Raw genomic sequence first — 18159 nt, forward strand, 5'->3', positions numbered from 1 at the left:
GATTTTTCATCATAAATACATCAACCAAGAAAGAAAAACATAATTTTCTGCACTTTTTCACAATTTTACATATTGCAATGTAACGGAACAAGAGCTGTTTGATGAGGAGTGGCAGGCGACAGGTTGCACATCTCCAATAACATGACACACCAGATGGTTTGTTACACAGAACCATCTGAGAAGTCGTCCTTGCTAACTGTTTGGAAAAGGGCAGGGACTTTAAAAAAATACAATGAACCATCTGTCTATCACAGTCTCACCTTGTGAGGCAGCTTGATTCGTGAGATCAAGAGATCACTTAAGAATCCTCATAGGATGCTGATTGGTCCGAACCACCGGTGGTTCAGACACAAGTGCATAACTTAAAGCCTCGTTGTCTCATTGTATCAACATTTGATACAATGAGACAACAAACCCAACATGTTACTTCAAATCAGCAGAAAATCCGTATAGTATAAAATATGTGTAGGATTTAGTGGCATCTAGTGGTGAGGTTGCAGATTGCAACCAACTGAATACCCCTCCCCTCAACCCCTGGTCCTCTCTAAAGCCAGTGTTTGGTTTGTCCATCCTGGGCTACTGTAGAAACATGGCGGTGCAACATGGTGGGCTCCGTGGAGGGGGACCCGCTCACTATGTAGATATAAAGGGCTCATTCTAAGGTAACTAAAACGCAACAATTCTTATTTTCATAGGATTATAAGCTAATTAAAACATACTTATGAATATTATATTCCGTTTCTGTCAAGTCTGTTCCGCTAGATGCCACTAAACTCTTTCTTAAAACATCCTACTTTAACTCTGAGAGGCAAAGCACCAGCTATTAAATGAGCACAAGAGAATGTTAAATGTCAGGTTCTGTGTATTTATCTTTGATTTATGTAATTGCATATTCCATCTTCACTCCTATCATTGTTTCTAATAAGTCTTCTTTACTAATTTTTGTTTGACTATGTTTATATTACACAGGAAATTGTTCCTGTAAATACAATACAGGTCAAAATAATACAATGCATGACATCCTTAGACCAAGAAAAATCACACGCTCTATCTCCTTGATCTCTTTGTTTTAGCCTCTCCTCTGGTAAATGGCAAGACATTTCCACAACTGCCAAAGGTATTTGAATTAGAGATGAAAATGATGAGGAAGGTAGTAGAAAGGCACACTTACATTGGGTCCAGCCTCTCCTTGCTGTCCAAGGTCCCCAGTGAGACCTATAGGACCCTGTGGAGAGACAGAGAGAGTGAGCTTGTATAGTCCTGTATTCTAATGTATTTTGAATCATATACTACTGTGCTGTGCGCTACGTAAAAACATGATAAGGTACCACATAATGCATATTGTACAGTATCATATAAATTCATATTGTATTAGAGTGCAGTACAGTATTGAAGAGTATTATGGTTTTTAGTATGAGTGTTTCTGATGCTCCTCACAGAGTTGCCCTTGGCTCCATCCTCCCCTGGGGCACCCCTAGCTCCTGGAGGACCAGCAGCTCCTGAAGGGCCCGTGTCTCCCTTCTCCCCCTGGTCGCCCTTGTCTCCCTAAAGCAGCAACAGATCAGAGCGAAACATAAAGAACAGTGAGGAAGTGAAGAACAAGAGAAGCTTAAAAATGGAAGATGGTGGGAGCAAGTCTGAGGATATCTTCGATTAAGGTGCGCCCAAAAATAGAAAACAGACAAACTTACTAGCTTTCCTGGAAAACCGACTAATCCAGGGTCACCAGACTCGCCATCCTCCCCCTAAAAGAGAAGGAAATTATGTGTCAGAAGTACAGAAAGAGATAAATTATTTAAGAACACATCTAAAAAGTGTTATTATTGGTTTATTTACCTTCTCACCGACAACACCAGGCTGTCCTATCATCCCTGGTCGACCTGTCTGCCCCTGCGCAGCACAGAAGAGATCACAGTATTACCTCAGAATATCAAAACAGATGCTCGACTGAATGAGGAGGCATAAATATGTCTGTGGAACTTACCTGTCCCCCAATAGGTCCTTGAGAACCAGTCGGGCCTTGTTGCCCAGGTGGACCCTAAAACCATGTAAGACATCAATTTATTAATTTGTGTAACTGAAGGAAAAATGTGATGTAAATAAATCTTTAAACAGGACATGAGCTCACCATTAGTCCCACGTGTCCACTCTCACCCTTTTCTCCTGGTAGGCCGGGCATGCCCTTGGAAAAGTCAACACACATGCGGGATTAGAGGATTAGAGTGTACAACACAATGTTCTCCCTTCCTTTTCACTTCAATGATCTGCAACCTGACCGGTGTCCAAATCTCACCTGTAATCCTATTGGTCCCCTGGCACCCTTGAAGCCACGTAGTCCCTCATCTCCTTTTGGACCGTACATGCCCTGCTGGCCTGGGGGGCCCAGCAATCCATCTGCACCCTACAACACAGTAGAGGAGGATGAAAAGACAAAGAGTGAGAGATTCTTTGTAATTTTAAAATGATTTAAGGTCACATGAAATGATATCTTTACTTAATGGTCTGTTAATTCCTGAGGTTTGTGGGAGCTGACCATGACCATCCCCAGTTCAAGTCCAGCCGCAGACCTTTGTTTACATGTCATTCCTAATCTCTCTTTACCCTTGTTTCATCCCTCAACTGTAAAAATATCTAATAAATTGCCCCAAAAATACTAAAAAAAAGACATTGGGCCTCATGCATGAACCACTTGTACGAACAGATTTGCTCTTAAATTGCATGTATAATGTTTTCGTTGGGTGAAGACACCTGTTTGACCGTTTGAAGGCCTTAAGGAAATGAAATGACATATTTTTGACAGAAAAAAGTGTCACTCGACACTTTTCTTTCATGTTGTGCACCTGGAGAATTTTATTATGCCGTGTGCACCGTCAATTTTGTTGCACAATGTGATTGGGTAGTGTCACTATCATCGTCATGGAGATTGTAATTTTTACTGAACTTCCTTATTGATATTTTGGTTTGTAAGTTTAGATAACTTGTAACATCTTTGTTTAATTAGTTTAATTAGTTAGCTAGCTTGCTGAAGCATACATTGAAAACAACGTGCAACTTTTTAATTTCTGTTGAGCGACACTTATCATGTGTCAAGTGATCAACCACAAATCAGCCTCTAAATTACCAAAAATAAATAACAAAAATAAACTGTTTACCATATAATCATAATTATAGTTTGATCAATTTGTGAGCTTCACTTTAGCAAAGTGTAATAGTTTAGCTGAAAGTTTATTTATAACAAGTTATTTACAAAAAGTTAGTGCAGTTAAGAGAGTTCGGTGAATCTGACTTGGATTACTTTTATGAGCAAACATCTCAGACAAAGCAAGAGAGAGATTTAGGATTAGAATACGGACATTTTCTTGCATTAAGCTCACTATAATTTGATATGATGATGCAGAGAAAGGCAATTAAACAATTTGTGATGTCATTTTTGATCAGACTTTTTTGATTAAACCTAGTTGGGAAGCATAAGGTCACATTATACTACTGTCCTGCTGCATCAAGTTGCTTCCTCTCCCATTCATTTCATTTGAATCTCACATAACTGCCAGAGTTGCGTGCCAATGTTTTCCTCTGTTCAACAAATTTGAATATTTCGAAATACTGAGGCACTAGTTCAGTTCAGTTCAGATCTTTATTGCCCCTCGAGGGGAAATTTGATTTGCAGTGGAGGGCAACAACACAAACACATCATACAAGAGGACATGGGACATTAATCACAACAGTTACAGAAAACAACCAAAAAAAAAGTATCTATTCCTTAAAACTATCAAACCACTATGTTTGGAAATCAAGAAGTCATTACTCTAGCAACGTGCCATCACAATATCACCAGACTACAAAAAGCAGCATAACAGTTATACACTGTTTAGAGATTGTGACTATTCTGTTCAATGTTTATTTAATACCCACATGGGAACCATGATTTCACTTCCTTTTTTGGGACTGAGTGCATTTTTGTTGAACAGAAGGCTAATATGACCGAACATTTGGATGTACAGTGTTCCAGGAAGTTACTGTTTTACAGGAAGTTCAAGTACCCGATGGGGTCTTTAAATGCACGTATACAAAAGATTACTAATATCCAATGAATTCTAGGTTTTTTTTTTTTCATTTTTGGGGTATTTTATGCCTTTAGTTGTGAGCCACTGTAGAGTGATAAGAGGAAATTAGGGGAAAGAGAGAAAGGAATGAAATGTGAACTGCGGATGTTCATGTTTGCCACGTTAACCCCTAAGCCACCAGTACTTCTCAAAGTTAAAGTTAAGTTAAATTCATTTGTAAGTCCTAGTGCATAATTCAAGACTGTATACTCAAAAAATACATGGCAAAGTAAAAAAACAGAATTTTTACTTTTGGGATTTAGATGTTTCTCATGATATTTGTGCTATAGGGTGATTTGAGGTCTTTCAGTTCTCAAGACACTGAACAAAAATAAACAGAATACAAAGAGCTGACTCACCGGAAGTCCTGGCTGACCGACAGGCCCTTGAGTGCCAGTTGGACCTGGGGGGCCCTGCAGAGAGAAAGAGAGAGAGAGAGATTGAGACATGATCAGAGCTGCTCTGGTTATGGAGCACTGGCCATGTTGATGTACTTCTCCAGCTCCAGACTCACTGCTTCCCCTTTGTCTCCTTTGCTGCCTTTCTGCCCGGGTCCTCCTTGCTCTCCCTGCAGACAAACGCACACAGAGAGGACAAACAATTTATCGCCACAGTACAAATGCCCACTCATACCCAGCCTCTCTGACTCACAGACACACACAGATTACCTTGTCCCCGTCATCTCCTGGAGGTCCCGCAGGGCCCGTAGCCCCAGGCATGCCTCCAGGTCCCTGCTCTCCATCCTGACCTGCAGGTCCAATTGGACCCTTATCTCCCTGGAACACACACACACATTTAACACCTGTCATTGTGTGCACAACCTACTAACACAAACACAATAAAAATCTAAAGAAAATAACTTAACATGGTTTTCTTTCCATCTGTACTTGCTTTTAATGGAATAATAAAGGGATGTCAATGTATTCTGATGTCACAGAAAATGAATCAAGTCTAATGGAAAGCAGACAAACTGCCAAGAAACAAAGAAATATGAGCTAGATGTAATTACAGGCTCGCCCTTCTCTCCCATCGGTCCCGGTCCTCCAATCAATCCAGCCCTCCCAGGCTGTCCAATGGCACCAGCCGATCCTGGAGGACCTCTCTCACCTGTCGGCCCCTACAAACAGGAAGTATACCCTATTAAACTTCTCCACAAATAAAAGTACTGAGGCAGTGAAGATTAAATATGGATGCATTAAAACTGCTGGAATCATTATAGTGTCTAACACTGGTTTCAATTTTAAGATCAATCAGAAAATGTTTTTGAAAAATGTAATTTTTTAATGTGGATTTCTTCAGAGGAAATTAGTTGATCATGGTTTAACTGGACTTGTTACAAAATTTATACACAGCTGTAGAAATATGCTTTCACTTCACAAATAAAAAACAGATTTTTGAAACATACTGGACATGAACTGCAGAAACAAAGGAGGTGTACAGTAACTCACTATGGCTCCTGGGGCTCCATTAGGTCCTGATCCACCTTTCAGACCAGGAGGTCCCTGCAAAGATCACACATTACTTGTGCTATCTTATATTATTGAGAATATTAAGAAGTCAAGTCATTTCTATGGAGTTTGGTGTTACCATAATTCCAGGCGCTCCTCTGCTCCCTCTGAACCCTTTCAGTCCTGCAGGACCGTTCTTCCCAGATGTGCCGGGTAAACCTGGATCACCCTGAGGAGAAAAGAAAAACAACATGTACCATCAAAACACAAAAGATGACTTTGTGATGATGATGATCAGTGGAAACAGTGTGTGCAGACCCACCTTTCCACCTTCCTTCCCAGCAGATCCAGGTAAACCGTGCTCCCCAGGTCCACCTGGTGCCCCCGGGTGGCCTCGGTCCCCTGTTGGGCCAGGCTCACCTGATTTGCCCTGAAACACACACACAAGTGATCAGGTCAAATAGATCAATATAAATATGAAGAACAATGCAAGAGAAATATTACATTACAGAACATATTCACATGTTGTGCTCACCTGTGGCCCAACAACACCTGCAGGTCCTGGAGGTCCCGTCTTCCCTTGGAATCCCTGCAGGTACAGAGAGAAAATGTATGCTGATGTGAGTCTGTTTGTGTATTGAAGACCATTTCTCTAAGCAAAAACGCAGTAAGACACTGATGACATGAAAGGTCACTGAGGCAAATTAGTGATTTCAAGCTATATAAATACACTTGACTTGACTTGACCTCTTATGAATTATGAATTTCTCCTCACTCACCGGCTCTCCTCTTTGACCTGGGTGACCTGGAAGTCCATCCTTCCCAGCTTGACCCTACATAAACATACATGCATGCACACGCACACACACACACACACGCCAAGATCAAGAGAGAAATTAATGGGAGCTCAGGATAAAAACTGGCATTGAAAGCTCATGTTATGCCTGAGAAGTTAAAAATGAGGGAGTAAAAAAATGGCTGAATAATCACAAGTTTTTTTTTGACATTTCACCCTGCTTTTTTCATTGAGCTGTCAAATATTCACACATGACTGCAGAAATTGTCCCCTGCAGGCCACTGTAGGTGATTCTCAACATATTATTACATTTTTTTCCAGTGGATTCACAGCCAGGAAAATGTAACAATGCTGTCCAGAAACTGACAAGGTGTGACAGTTGATGGAGCACAAAATGTCAGCAGCACAACAGAACATCACCAAGTTATCAACAATAATCAATATTTAATTTCCCTCTCACTCCGCCTTTTAGACATAGGGTCATGGACTTGTTACCTTCTCCGGAAAAGGAGAGAATCAAATACTCGCTCAGTGGTCAATATCATCTGTTCACTAAGGTTTGAAATGTTTAAAAATGTAAGATTGTGTTTTCACTGTGAAGGCTTGTAGATGATGCTTTTGCTTTTTTCTGTATACAATGGTAACATTTTATATCCATGGACTTGATTTGTTTTTGTTTTGTTCCTTTCTTTACTGAGTTTATGGAAAAGTAATAATTTTGAAAAATAAATCAATTGATCAATGGAAGATGGAATAGCTCATTTTCCAGCAGTGAGAAAGATGCATGGTCTATTAAAAATATCTTACAATATACTTATTTATCTGAAAAAATATATTTAGTGGTACAATACAACTGTAATCTTTTACATTTCAATGATTTTACTAAGAAAAAGAACAATTATCACATTAGGTGAGAACTGAGTTATTTATTTATTATTTACACAGTATATGTGGTCACAAATACAGATTATGACTAATGAATCAAATCTAAATTTGTGTGTACGTATGTGTGTGTGTGTGTGTGTGTGTGTGTGTGTGTGTGTCTGTGAATTTATATTTTGTCACTCACAACTGATCCTTTAGGTCCTGGTTCTCCATTCCTTCCTTGCGGCCCTTGAGGTCCCTAAAAAAAACATAACTGGCCAATGTAACAGGGGAACAATCTGCCAATCAACTGATCAATCAATGAATTCACTGAATATTGTTACAGTGTCTACCTTACCCTATCTCCAGGAGATCCTGGGGGGCCATCATGTCCTGAGGTGCCCTAAGAAAAAAGGGAAGGAGAACATAGAGGCAGTGATGAGTAGAAACTGTTGAAGCACAGCTAGGGGGTTAATCTTATTCGCCCATCAGTAATGACCGACAACTATTCGGTGAGAGGAGAGTCAGCTGACCTTTTCTCCTGGTTTCCCTGTAGGCCCTCTTGCCCCTCTGCCACCTCGTGCACCCTGATGTAGAGGAAACATGAGTGAGACCAAAACCAGGACAGCAATGAACTTTTACTGACCTGAGACAGCAGGTGTGGATCAATAGGAAGTTACTCTCAGTACAGTGAACGTACAGGCATTGATTAGGTTACTGGTGTGATAAATGCAGGGAAATTCATGAGCCAATGACCTGCAACATTGTGATTTTGCAGCTAACATCAACAACATATCTCCCTGAACTCAAGTAAACTGTGAAAAGTCTTATAAAATGCCTTCACAATCACTACAATCATTATATTTGTAGGTGTAGTGATGCTAAAGTGTAGTTACACTACATATTTCATATACTTATATATACTTATGTATATATATATATATATATATATATATATACATATACATTTCACACACACTCCATATTTCACACATTCATATTTCAAAAAAATATCTAAAAAGCTATCTACTCCTCTACTGGCCAGTAAAATTTTGAGTACTGCATCATTTAAACTGGATAAAATTACAGTCATCATTTGACAATAGGGCTGGAACTAACAATTGTTTTTATTATTGATTCATCTGTTGATTGATCTGTTTCCTAAAGCTCAAGGTGATGTCCTTAAATGTCTTCTTTTGTCCTGACCAACAGTCCTTACCCCATAGATATTTAGTTCATTATCATAGAGGACTAAAGAAACCAGAAAATGTTCACATTTGAGGAGTAAGAATCAGAGAATTTGGACATTTTTTCTTTTCTTTTCTCAAAATGATTAATCGATAATCAAAGTAGTAGACGATTAATTTGTCAACTAATGGATTAATCGTTGCAGCTCTATTTGACAACAACATATCACACAAGTCCTTACTACACTGCCAAAGCCTCGTGGAAGCTGTGGCTGAATGCTGACAAAATGATCCTTTTATCTTTTTTAACATGGCATGGTGGTAAAATTTTACTTGTCAGTACAGTTAAAGTGCAATTTAGCTCACAATATGGTCAGGCAAAATGTTGCAGATTTTAAGAAATATCAATGAAAGAGTCTCTACAAGAAAACCATTGAGTTAAAAACACTAACGGATGGTTACAGTCAAACAATTTTGTCATTGTTACGCTATTGAATGATCAGACTCACTGTGCAGTCTGTTACCTACTGTACTAGGAAATGTTTTGAGACACAGTACTCACATTTGGACCCCTCTGGCCTGCACTTCCTGGTTGTCCTGCAGGACCCTGAGTAAGAGCACACAAGAAAGGGCATTACAGGAAAAATCCTGATTTCCAAATGTAACATCATCATGATTTTAAATCATATACTCACTTTCTTCCCTTTCTCTCCTGCAGTTCCCAGTGCACCAGTGAAGCCATCAGAGCCCTGGGAAAGAGGAAGGCACATACATTCACTTCATATTAATAAAGTATCTACAACATGTCTTTTTTTAACATTAATTAATTAATACAATCATTTATTTCTTTTACCTTTGGCCCTTGTCGCCCAGGATATCCTGGCAGCCCGGGAACTCCCAGTTTCCCCTGAAAAAGAGAGACAGTGTGACTCTTCTTGTAAAAGTTCACCATTTCTGATATTTTTTATAATTTTTTTGTACTTTACATGTTAACTCAGCGCTGTACCTTTTCTCCAGCAATGCCAGCAGGGCCAGTGTCTCCTTGAGGCCCCGTCTGGCCTTTGGGCCCCTCAGGCCCATCTTCTCCTCGGCCACCTGGAGCTCCGTTGTCCCCAAGGTCCCCCTTCCCTCCCATCTCCCCCTTGGCCCCTGGAAACCCGTCTTCTCCCTGCAGACAGGCGCAGAAAATCCAGTTTTATAGACAACATAAAAACACAGGTGGTAGTAAAAACACATAGCATGCATACTGTAGTTGATCTCCAGGGTAACATGACAGCCTGGATCTTGACGTTTTCTTCCTCTCTCACCTTCTCGCCTTTGCTTCCCTTTAATCCCCTGATTCCATCCGCTCCCTGTCACACAGGAAGAGAGACACAGCAAAACAGGAAGTCAACAACAAAATAGAACGAACAATACTACTTAGTATTCATGGCGTCTTCATGAGGTTGCACACATTTCAAACTGTTCATTTGTTTTGCCATTAAACCCGACTGTTGGCAGTGTAAAACAAACATCAGCTCAATACTTTGGCAAGAAGAAGGCTAGGTGGCGATGTCTGGGGAAAAAGTACACTTTTTACAAGGCATGGACAAAAACGTTATTCTTTTACTTTATTGAACTGGGTTTAAAAAGATTCCCTAAAACAATAGAGGACCACAAAATCCATTCCAGAAGAATGAATGCTCCAGAAGAACAAGTTGTGAGGTTATTACATAATTGCAAGAATATTTTTGCATTTCCTACCTTAACTCCTCGTTGTCCGGGGTATCCAACAGGCCCCTGCACTCCTGGTGGTCCCTACAAATTAACACACACACACACACATTAAAGGAATTATTACCTAAGGAACTAATTAACATATTATATTTTGCTTGAAAAATTACAAGTATATATGTGTTGGACTTTTTCTTGGCCGGTAGCACTCTTGGCAAGACAGGGAATAAGTGTATTTATTTAAGATGACTCATCCCTTATAGTTAACTATAACAAACGAAACACAGACACAGACAAAGACAGATCAATGAAACACACTCACCGGCAGTCCTTTTTCACCTGGAGCTCCTTCTCTTCCGGGGTGACCCTGTTGACAAGAGGGCATGTTGATATCAGCTGTTAGGCATGTAGTTGTGATGTTAAGGTAAGGATTAGGTGCTAGGGAATGCATTATGTCAATAAGAGTTCTCAGAAGTATTAAAGTACAAACATGCATTTGCTTACCGGAGGCCCGTCGTTTCCAGGTAAGCCCTGCATCCCTTTCTTCCCTTGAGGCCCCTATGAGACAAAAATCAGTGAATCAATCAAGCCTCCTTTACTCTAAGGTGTTAAATTCGACTAAAACTCTCTTACCTTCTCTCCTGGCAGCCCTACTAATCCCTGAGGACCAGGGAAACCCTGTAGGAGAGATGGAGCGTTAGTATTTCTCTGTGTGCATTTATGCTGTTGTGTTATTTTTATGTGTTTCGTACCAGGATTCCAGGGTTGCCTTGCTGTCCAGGTGCTCCAACATCTCCCGGGGGTCCCTGTTACAAACATAAAATTATGTCATGGTAACTAAACTGTCATCAGGCTCTGTTTTCTGCTTTCTGCACTATACTTACTATGTTTCCCTTAGAACCTTGGACACCATCAATTCCTCGAATGCCCTGTAGGTAAAGAGTGGAAGACGGTTATTGTATGACACACATCCTTTCTTCTGAGTACGTGACCGCACTCGTGTGGTTTTACATTTCCTGTCTGACTGAAGGGAAAAACAAAAAGTGGTGTGTATTACAGACTGTCTTTAAGGTTATAGAAAATTTCCTGAGGCATGTTACAGGAGACTTGTGGGACAACCGCTAAATGAAACTAAAAAATGATGAGCTACCCCGTGGATTTTGGCTATATCATCTCCATGCTTGAGGCGTTTAATGCTTAATTAACCAACAGCAAGCATTAATATGTAATTTAAACAAATGAACAAGTGCTTCCTCAGTGTGTTAACAGATGCTAACAAGTGTTAACTTGTGCTTCTACAATGTTATGTAAACTAGAAAGAAATCGCTTCAGGTGTTGATGTTGTATTTGGCAGAGTGACAAGTGACACAGAGAGATGAAAAATTACATTACATCATGTTGACAAATGGAGAACTATAATAACATTATAAGGCATTGTTATGCAGCATAATCTGATAGTGACACCACAGCTGGATTTATGTTGGTGGGGGAAAAAAACTCATTTTTGCTGCATGAATAAACACAGAGACGAGATAGCAGCATAATTACTTCTATCTTATGCCTTTTACTGTTGTAATGTGAGTTAAGCGGGAATGTTTCTGTGTGTAGAAAGTGGAAAGTTCACACTCACAGGCTGGCCTGGGGGTCCAGGACGACCTCTGGGGCCATTTAGACCTCTGGAACCCTGAAATACACATCACAGTTACATATAATGAAATATGATAACATGCAATTGACTGTTTTTGCTGTTATATTTTTGGGTTTCAGATCCTAAGAGTGAGGACATTTTTTGGAAAGTCTGAACATTTTGGCCAGTCCTCACTTCTTTAAAGAGTTGTTTGAGGATCAAGACTTAGTTTTAGGGTTAAGGTTATAATTTGGGTTTAGGTTAGAGGCTATGAGAGACCTCATAAATATAGAAGTATAGTATGTGCATATTTCTCTTTGATAGGGTATAAGACATAATTAAACAGAAAGCTGAATATATTTTGGACTCTATGAACATTAAAAGACATGTGAGCTATTAAATTTTAACTCTTACTTGTTAATATAATAGTAGTGGATTTAAAGGGGTACTCCAGCAATTTAATATTATACTGTAAATTGGGGAACTTACAAGAGACAGATTAAAACAAGAATGGTCAAAATCTGTGCAGCAGAGGCTGAGATACCCTGACCTTTAGCCCCTGGCTCACACTCAAAAAATATAAAAATAAGAATAATAATAATAATGCCTTTTGATAAAATTTTAAATTAGATTTACATGACTGTGAAACATCCACGTCATTAAAACTTCACAATCCCAGTTTGTAAAAGGTGCTTTCTGTTGTAAATTTGAAGTTTCAAGTCAAATCTGAGATATATTCAGACTCCTTTCCGGCTGAGTTGTACTTAACATGACCAGTAAACTGACTTTCATGTAAAATCAGAGGAGTACTTTTAATAGGTAACACTCACAGCATCGCCTGGTTGTCCTCTTGGTCCAGGTGGCCCCTCAGAGCCCTGTGCAAAACACATACATTAAAAGCTACAATCAGAAACACAAACCTGCATCAAAATGAAAACCCACAACAAAAGTGACTTCTCACCTTTTCTCCTAGCTCTCCTGGCGGACCTACAGGGCCCGGCTTCCCCCTGTCCCCCTGAGATAATACACACATGGAAGTTAGTAATTGGTGAAATATCTGCTTAAAACCGCTCACTCACTGATTCGGTCAGTTCACTTACTTGATGTCCTTTGTTTCCAGGGAGACCGGGCAATCCATCAAACCCTCGATCCCCCTGAGAGAAACACAGAGATGAGTTCATATTTTAAGACGACAGAGCAGTCAGTAGTGAACAGTGTGAGTGTGACACCAACTCTTCCTCACCTTTGCTCCTGTCTCTCCTATTGCACCTCGACCCCCATCTGCACCCCCTCGACCCTAATGAACACACACACACACACACACACACACAAAAAAAGTTAGGCATGATAGATTCCTCACTGACATACTGTAAATATTTGAATTTATGAGTAAAGACTATTTTATGGTTATTCTGATTACATAAGATGCATTTTATTGAGAAAAGAGTGCAGCAAACAGTCTCACCCTTTTTCCAATTCGTCCGTTCTGACCCGAGATACCTGGCAGTCCCGGAGGACCCTGGGAAGCAGGTGACAGTAGAGAGATAGTGTTGAAAAAAAGGAGCAGAGAAACATGTGTGAGAAATGTTGGTGAAGCAGAAGAGTCCAGCTGGTTCTCCAGTGTTCTCCAGTGAGATCTATTGTTATCCAGGGGAGTGTGGTGCTGAGTGTGTTGCCATGACAACCAGCTAACTTACCGGTGGCCCCATCTCTCCACTGCTCCCCTTCAGCCCAGAGGGGCCTGGTGCACCCTGAGAAGAAAAAAAAAAGTTCAGTTGTTCAAATAAGTCTGCATTTTGATCCATTGTCTGCATGTGTGTGTGTGTGTGTGTGTGTGTGTGTGTGTGTGTGTGGATGTACTGTAGGAATCTACTTGATAAAAACCAAAAGAAAAAGAAAAAAAACATGTGATCTCACTCACCAGTGGTCCAGGTCTTCCCCTGAGGCCGAGCGGCCCCGGAGGTCCCTTCATAGCCAGCTAGAGCAGGAGGAAGGAGGGAGACGGAGGATTTAGACAGGAAATATTCATCCTCACTTACTTAACTTCTATGTGTTTTAGCTGTGTGACAGTGAGGTTTCAGATGTTTCTGTACCTTTGTCTGCTGCAGGATGGCCTGAGCCTGCGCCTCCTGCGCTGAAACCACAGTACCTGTCTTTGGATCCCCACCTGACTGAAACTACACACACACACACACACACACACACACACAAACACAAACACATAAGATGTTTTCAATTCAAACTCAATACCCCACCCAGTGGCCAATATGTGGCACTGCTACTTGACAAATTAGTGGGGAAACATGACTAATGCAGAAGCTTCTGTCACCGAATGGTTTAATGAGTATGGAAATTAAGTGAATTATATGTCATGGCCTTTACAGTCACCAGATCTCAACCCAAGTAAACACACAATTAAGTTTTCCTGAAGTCAGTAGAACAATAGATCATGCCTCATGTCTCCTGACTACAGTGGACTGATTTGACACATAAACTGGACCTCACAAATACATCTTGTAACACTCTAAAGAGCTAAATTGAATGTTTGTTTGAAAATTTGATGTACAAAAGTCAAACAAATGGTTAATTTGTGTAACAATCCTGAGCCAGCCCATTTCTCAGTTACGAATTTCAAACATCCCCGTGTTCCTCGAGGCTCCTTTAAGGGTTAATAGGGACAAATAACTGCCAAAGCAACATCACTGCAGCTCATAAGGCCGAAGGCAACACAGAAGTATCTTCATGTTACCGGGATGAGCATGATGTTTCCTGGGGGTCCTGGTATCCCATCAGCTCCATTAAGACCTGGCCGCCCTGGAGGGCCCTGAGAGGAGACAGAGGAGGACAGTAATGGTGAGACGCCAACTTGTGGTGGACTCAGTCACTCAGACAGAAAACAGAGAAGAGTCCTCACCAGCTCCCCGGGGTCTCCTCGAGGTCCCACTGGTCCTGTGATTCCAGGAGGTCCTGACTCTCCCTGCACACACATAGACAAAAACATAAACAGCCAGTTAAGACTGAGCTTCCATTTCCATATTAAATAAAAGTCATAGCCAGTTTCCCACATGCAAAACAGATTATTTACCTGAATATTGAGGAAAAAAAATGTTTTTTGTTACATGTCATAGAGCAAAAATCACTAACCTCAGGTCCTGGAAGCCCGTGTGATCCCACAATCTGTGTTCCCTGCAGAAATGTCACAGAAATTAACATTTACCTCGGTGTGGTGCCAATGCCATTCAATACCTGAGTTCCTGTAATGCTGACAAATACTGTCTTTTTGAGGCCAAAAACAGATAGTAATGTATAGCCAAAGATGTTTTGTTTAACATTAAAAATACATAATATATACAAACATGTTTGATAAGGATCTCCCCTTAATTAGGTTGTTAAAGAACTGTGAGCAAGATATGTACTGACCAGGACATTTAACAGTTTAAAAGTGTATTTGTCAGTAGCTATGAGCAATATGGATATAATCATCTATCATTATATATTTAATTTCACATCAAAGTATCAGTATATATTGAGATATGGTACATTTCATCTAATATATCCTGAGATATAAAAGGGATAGTTACCCTGGTATAAACACTATGGCAAAACATATTATCTTTGGCACATCTGTACAGCAATGTCTTATTCCTTATACAACTACACGATATATTTGTGACAATCAGTACTTATTAGATTCCTACATCTCTTTCAACATTAAGCTGAGAAATTTAAACTGTTTTTCTACAAAACCTCCTTTTCATTTATAAAAATCCACTCAATGTATCAGTGCTTAATATCTTAACACGTACAAGTAGCCATACAAGAACTTTAGCCGAAGAAAATAGTCTGAAAAAGTCAAAAAATAACTATGATGTCCTGATTTATGTCAGGATAGATCTGGTCAACACCACAACCCAGCACAGGACAAGTGGTTATAGATGACGGACGGATGGTTGAAATTATTCTGATCAAAGAATAAGTAAACAAGACAAAGAATAATACCAAGCATTCGATGAATAGATGATACTTGACAGTTTTTTAAAATTTCAGCCAGAACTCAAAACATTTTGAGAAATAAATATCAAGCTCTAATGTGGTGTGTGTGTGTGTGTGTGTGTGTGTATGTGTGTGTGTGTGTGTTTAAGCCGTTGTGTGTTTTCCTCACCACTCCCAAGTAGCCCGGCTCTCCCTTCTCTCCTTTCTCTGGTATATCCTAATGACAGGAAGTGGTAAAGAGATATGAATTAATTAATGTAGGTGAAAAAAAAGGGACAGCGGTTTATTTTTCTGCTCTCTACAAAAGATCCATTCATGTAATCCTGAATCAAATCTTGGTGCATGATAGTTTGGATTGTACCTGTGTGTTAAGAGTGAAATCCTGTTCTCTCTCTGCCGGTCCGTAGCGCTCATCGTATTCTTCCTCGTACTCGTACTCGTTCACCTGGTCGTAATCAGTTGTGTTGTCGTAGTCTTCATACTCTACAATCTGTCCAACACACACACAAACAATAAACAAATAATGAGAGACAGGAATAGAAGAAACACAAACAGAGAGCTGAGCTTATGCTGCTGCTCTTTCTGCTGAGTCTCACCTCATACTCGGTGACATTAGGACCTGCAGTCACCGTGGAGACAGAGATGTCGTCAAAGAAGTTGCTGTAGTCGAACTCATCGAACTCTTCAACTATATGTTTCTTAGGTGCTCTCTCCACCTGAAGGCCATAAAAGAAATTGATGCATGATGGAAGCACATGTAACTCTGTAGATTATAGAAACACAGAACTTCCAAAAGTAAAGATATAAATGGAAGTTTTAGGACATTAAGGATGCATACTGAGATACCAGATGCACTTCCTCTACCATCCCTGTCTGGCTAAGTGCTCTGCTACATGAAAAATATCATGAAAAAGCCCAGAAATACTTGGCATGGCTCACACATGGCGTAGCTATGGTTGGCCTCAGTTTGGTGTTTATATTTTGGCTTCTTCAGTCTATCCATTTTAGCATGACGGCTTCATCGGTGTATCATTAGAATGCACAAGAGTGTCTAAATTCTATGTTTCCCATTGGCTTCTTCATTGCCACTACATTTATCGTGGTGTCATAATAAATAACTGAACACAGGAATCCTGGAGTGTTTCGAGCTGTGAGCCAGATGATAAATCAAACAGCAGTAGCAGCAGCAGCGGAAGAGGATTTAAAACCTTTCCTGGGCGTGTGGAGCATTGGCACAAAGAACATGGCAAAGTGCATTGGACCACAAAACCGTGTTTTACCATGAGGGGCAAGAGATACAGAGAAATAGAGAAATGAAGCAAGAGAAGGAGTTGAGTTTGTGAGATGTGAAATGGCCATTTGGAGGGGGGATGCTTCTAAAACCACGACTAGTGATAGATATTTATGAGTGTGTGTGTGTGTGTGTGTGTGAGAGAGAGAGAGACAATAGATTCAATCCACACATGTAAATATTGGTGACAGCAGCCAAATAGCTGGCTAAATCCTTGAGAAGGATTTGTGTAAATACATGACTGAAAATAATTAAACGATTCATCTTTTTGTCATATCTGCCTTCATAAATTCCTGCAATATTTTTCCTTTTAGAATAGAAACCTCGGGGGCTCCTTCGCATTTTAAATGACAGTCTGGATTTACAACATTTAACACCTGAGAGGCCTCGCGGTGTGTGTTATGTGTGATTCGTGTTATGTGTGGAATGGACCTGGTAGACCGAATGACTTTAACTGGGTGGCTGACATGCTTTGCTCTTCTTGTCTTCATGTTAACCTGTCGTTCAACTCTCTCTCTGCCCTCTCTGATTGGCTGTTAGACGGGGACTTACTTCTTCAAGCTCCGATAATATGCTGTCGTAGGGCAGAGTCATAGAGTCACAGTCTGGGATGAAGTCCTGACAGTACATCTCTGCTGCTCTGGGGTCTTCGACAATCAGCAGCTGCTGGATGTCTCCCTGCGTCACAAAACGACACACACAAACAAAACTGTAAAAATCTGTGACTCTACATTAGTGAAACCATATGATCACCAGGAACACACATGAAGTGTCGCCTCAAATTACGGATGTCATTAGTGGTCCTGACTGCAGAATATGTCATTAATTACACGAATGACATGTCACATGCATCTGTCTCCCATGTTTTTATCTTTGACAGTATGTGTCCATTTAGTCAGATCAAAGTAACTTAACAGACCGTTTTTATCGTTGCTCTGCAGTTAATCGTCTCCAGAGCTTTAGTCTCAAGTGGCGCCAGCACATTAAGCCCAAAGACAGACAAACTCTTTTCACCCTTTCTCTCTATTTTTACACATACGCACACATCCACACACATGGAAGACTCCAAGCCAGACACGTTGTCCAGTTAAACAGATGGACCACCTGACATTACACAGAACACAAAGGTCAAAGTTC

At 40.3% G+C, this 18159-nt stretch overlaps 1 protein-coding gene and 1 long non-coding RNA gene across 4 annotated transcripts in view; one reads left to right on the plus strand and one right to left on the minus strand.

Moving 5' to 3' along the window:
- Positions 1-18159, minus strand: part of LOC122979780 (collagen alpha-1(XI) chain-like) — a 45741-nt gene that overhangs the window by 8125 nt on the left and 19457 nt on the right. For all 3 annotated transcript variants that reach the window (XM_044347511.1, XM_044347513.1, XM_044347512.1), the window contains 46 exons: positions 17575-17700; positions 16328-16447; positions 16093-16221; positions 15901-15948; positions 14883-14924; positions 14653-14715; positions 14488-14562; positions 13832-13915; positions 13660-13716; positions 13436-13489; positions 13204-13257; positions 12982-13035; positions 12839-12892; positions 12700-12753; positions 12569-12613; positions 11742-11795; positions 10996-11040; positions 10864-10917; positions 10745-10789; positions 10616-10669; positions 10434-10478; positions 10142-10195; positions 9706-9750; positions 9405-9566; positions 9252-9305; positions 9094-9147; positions 8961-9005; positions 7745-7798; positions 7570-7614; positions 7417-7470; positions 6331-6384; positions 6087-6140; positions 5874-5981; positions 5691-5780; positions 5552-5605; positions 5113-5220; positions 4772-4879; positions 4618-4671; positions 4463-4516; positions 2294-2401; positions 2129-2182; positions 1985-2038; positions 1837-1890; positions 1692-1745; positions 1438-1545; positions 1172-1225 (listed from right to left, as the gene is read on the minus strand). In XM_044347511.1, the coding sequence (XP_044203446.1) occupies positions 1172-1225; positions 1438-1545; positions 1692-1745; positions 1837-1890; positions 1985-2038; positions 2129-2182; positions 2294-2401; positions 4463-4516; positions 4618-4671; positions 4772-4879; positions 5113-5220; positions 5552-5605; positions 5691-5780; positions 5874-5981; positions 6087-6140; positions 6331-6384; positions 7417-7470; positions 7570-7614; positions 7745-7798; positions 8961-9005; positions 9094-9147; positions 9252-9305; positions 9405-9566; positions 9706-9750; positions 10142-10195; positions 10434-10478; positions 10616-10669; positions 10745-10789; positions 10864-10917; positions 10996-11040; positions 11742-11795; positions 12569-12613; positions 12700-12753; positions 12839-12892; positions 12982-13035; positions 13204-13257; positions 13436-13489; positions 13660-13716; positions 13832-13915; positions 14488-14562; positions 14653-14715; positions 14883-14924; positions 15901-15948; positions 16093-16221; positions 16328-16447; positions 17575-17700 (3093 nt within the window). The remainder of the gene's footprint in view (positions 1-1171; positions 1226-1437; positions 1546-1691; positions 1746-1836; positions 1891-1984; positions 2039-2128; positions 2183-2293; positions 2402-4462; positions 4517-4617; positions 4672-4771; positions 4880-5112; positions 5221-5551; positions 5606-5690; positions 5781-5873; positions 5982-6086; positions 6141-6330; positions 6385-7416; positions 7471-7569; positions 7615-7744; positions 7799-8960; positions 9006-9093; positions 9148-9251; positions 9306-9404; positions 9567-9705; positions 9751-10141; positions 10196-10433; positions 10479-10615; positions 10670-10744; positions 10790-10863; positions 10918-10995; positions 11041-11741; positions 11796-12568; positions 12614-12699; positions 12754-12838; positions 12893-12981; positions 13036-13203; positions 13258-13435; positions 13490-13659; positions 13717-13831; positions 13916-14487; positions 14563-14652; positions 14716-14882; positions 14925-15900; positions 15949-16092; positions 16222-16327; positions 16448-17574; positions 17701-18159) is intronic.
- On the plus strand, positions 1562-2287 carry LOC122979782. The gene is made up of 3 exons (XR_006402917.1): positions 1562-1658; positions 1999-2048; positions 2171-2287. It is a non-coding gene; the product is annotated as an uncharacterized LOC122979782 (long non-coding RNA).

Source organism: Thunnus albacares, chromosome 3, assembly GCF_914725855.1.
Source record: "Thunnus albacares chromosome 3, fThuAlb1.1, whole genome shotgun sequence".
Classification (NCBI taxonomy): domain Eukaryota; kingdom Metazoa; phylum Chordata; class Actinopteri; order Scombriformes; family Scombridae; genus Thunnus; species Thunnus albacares.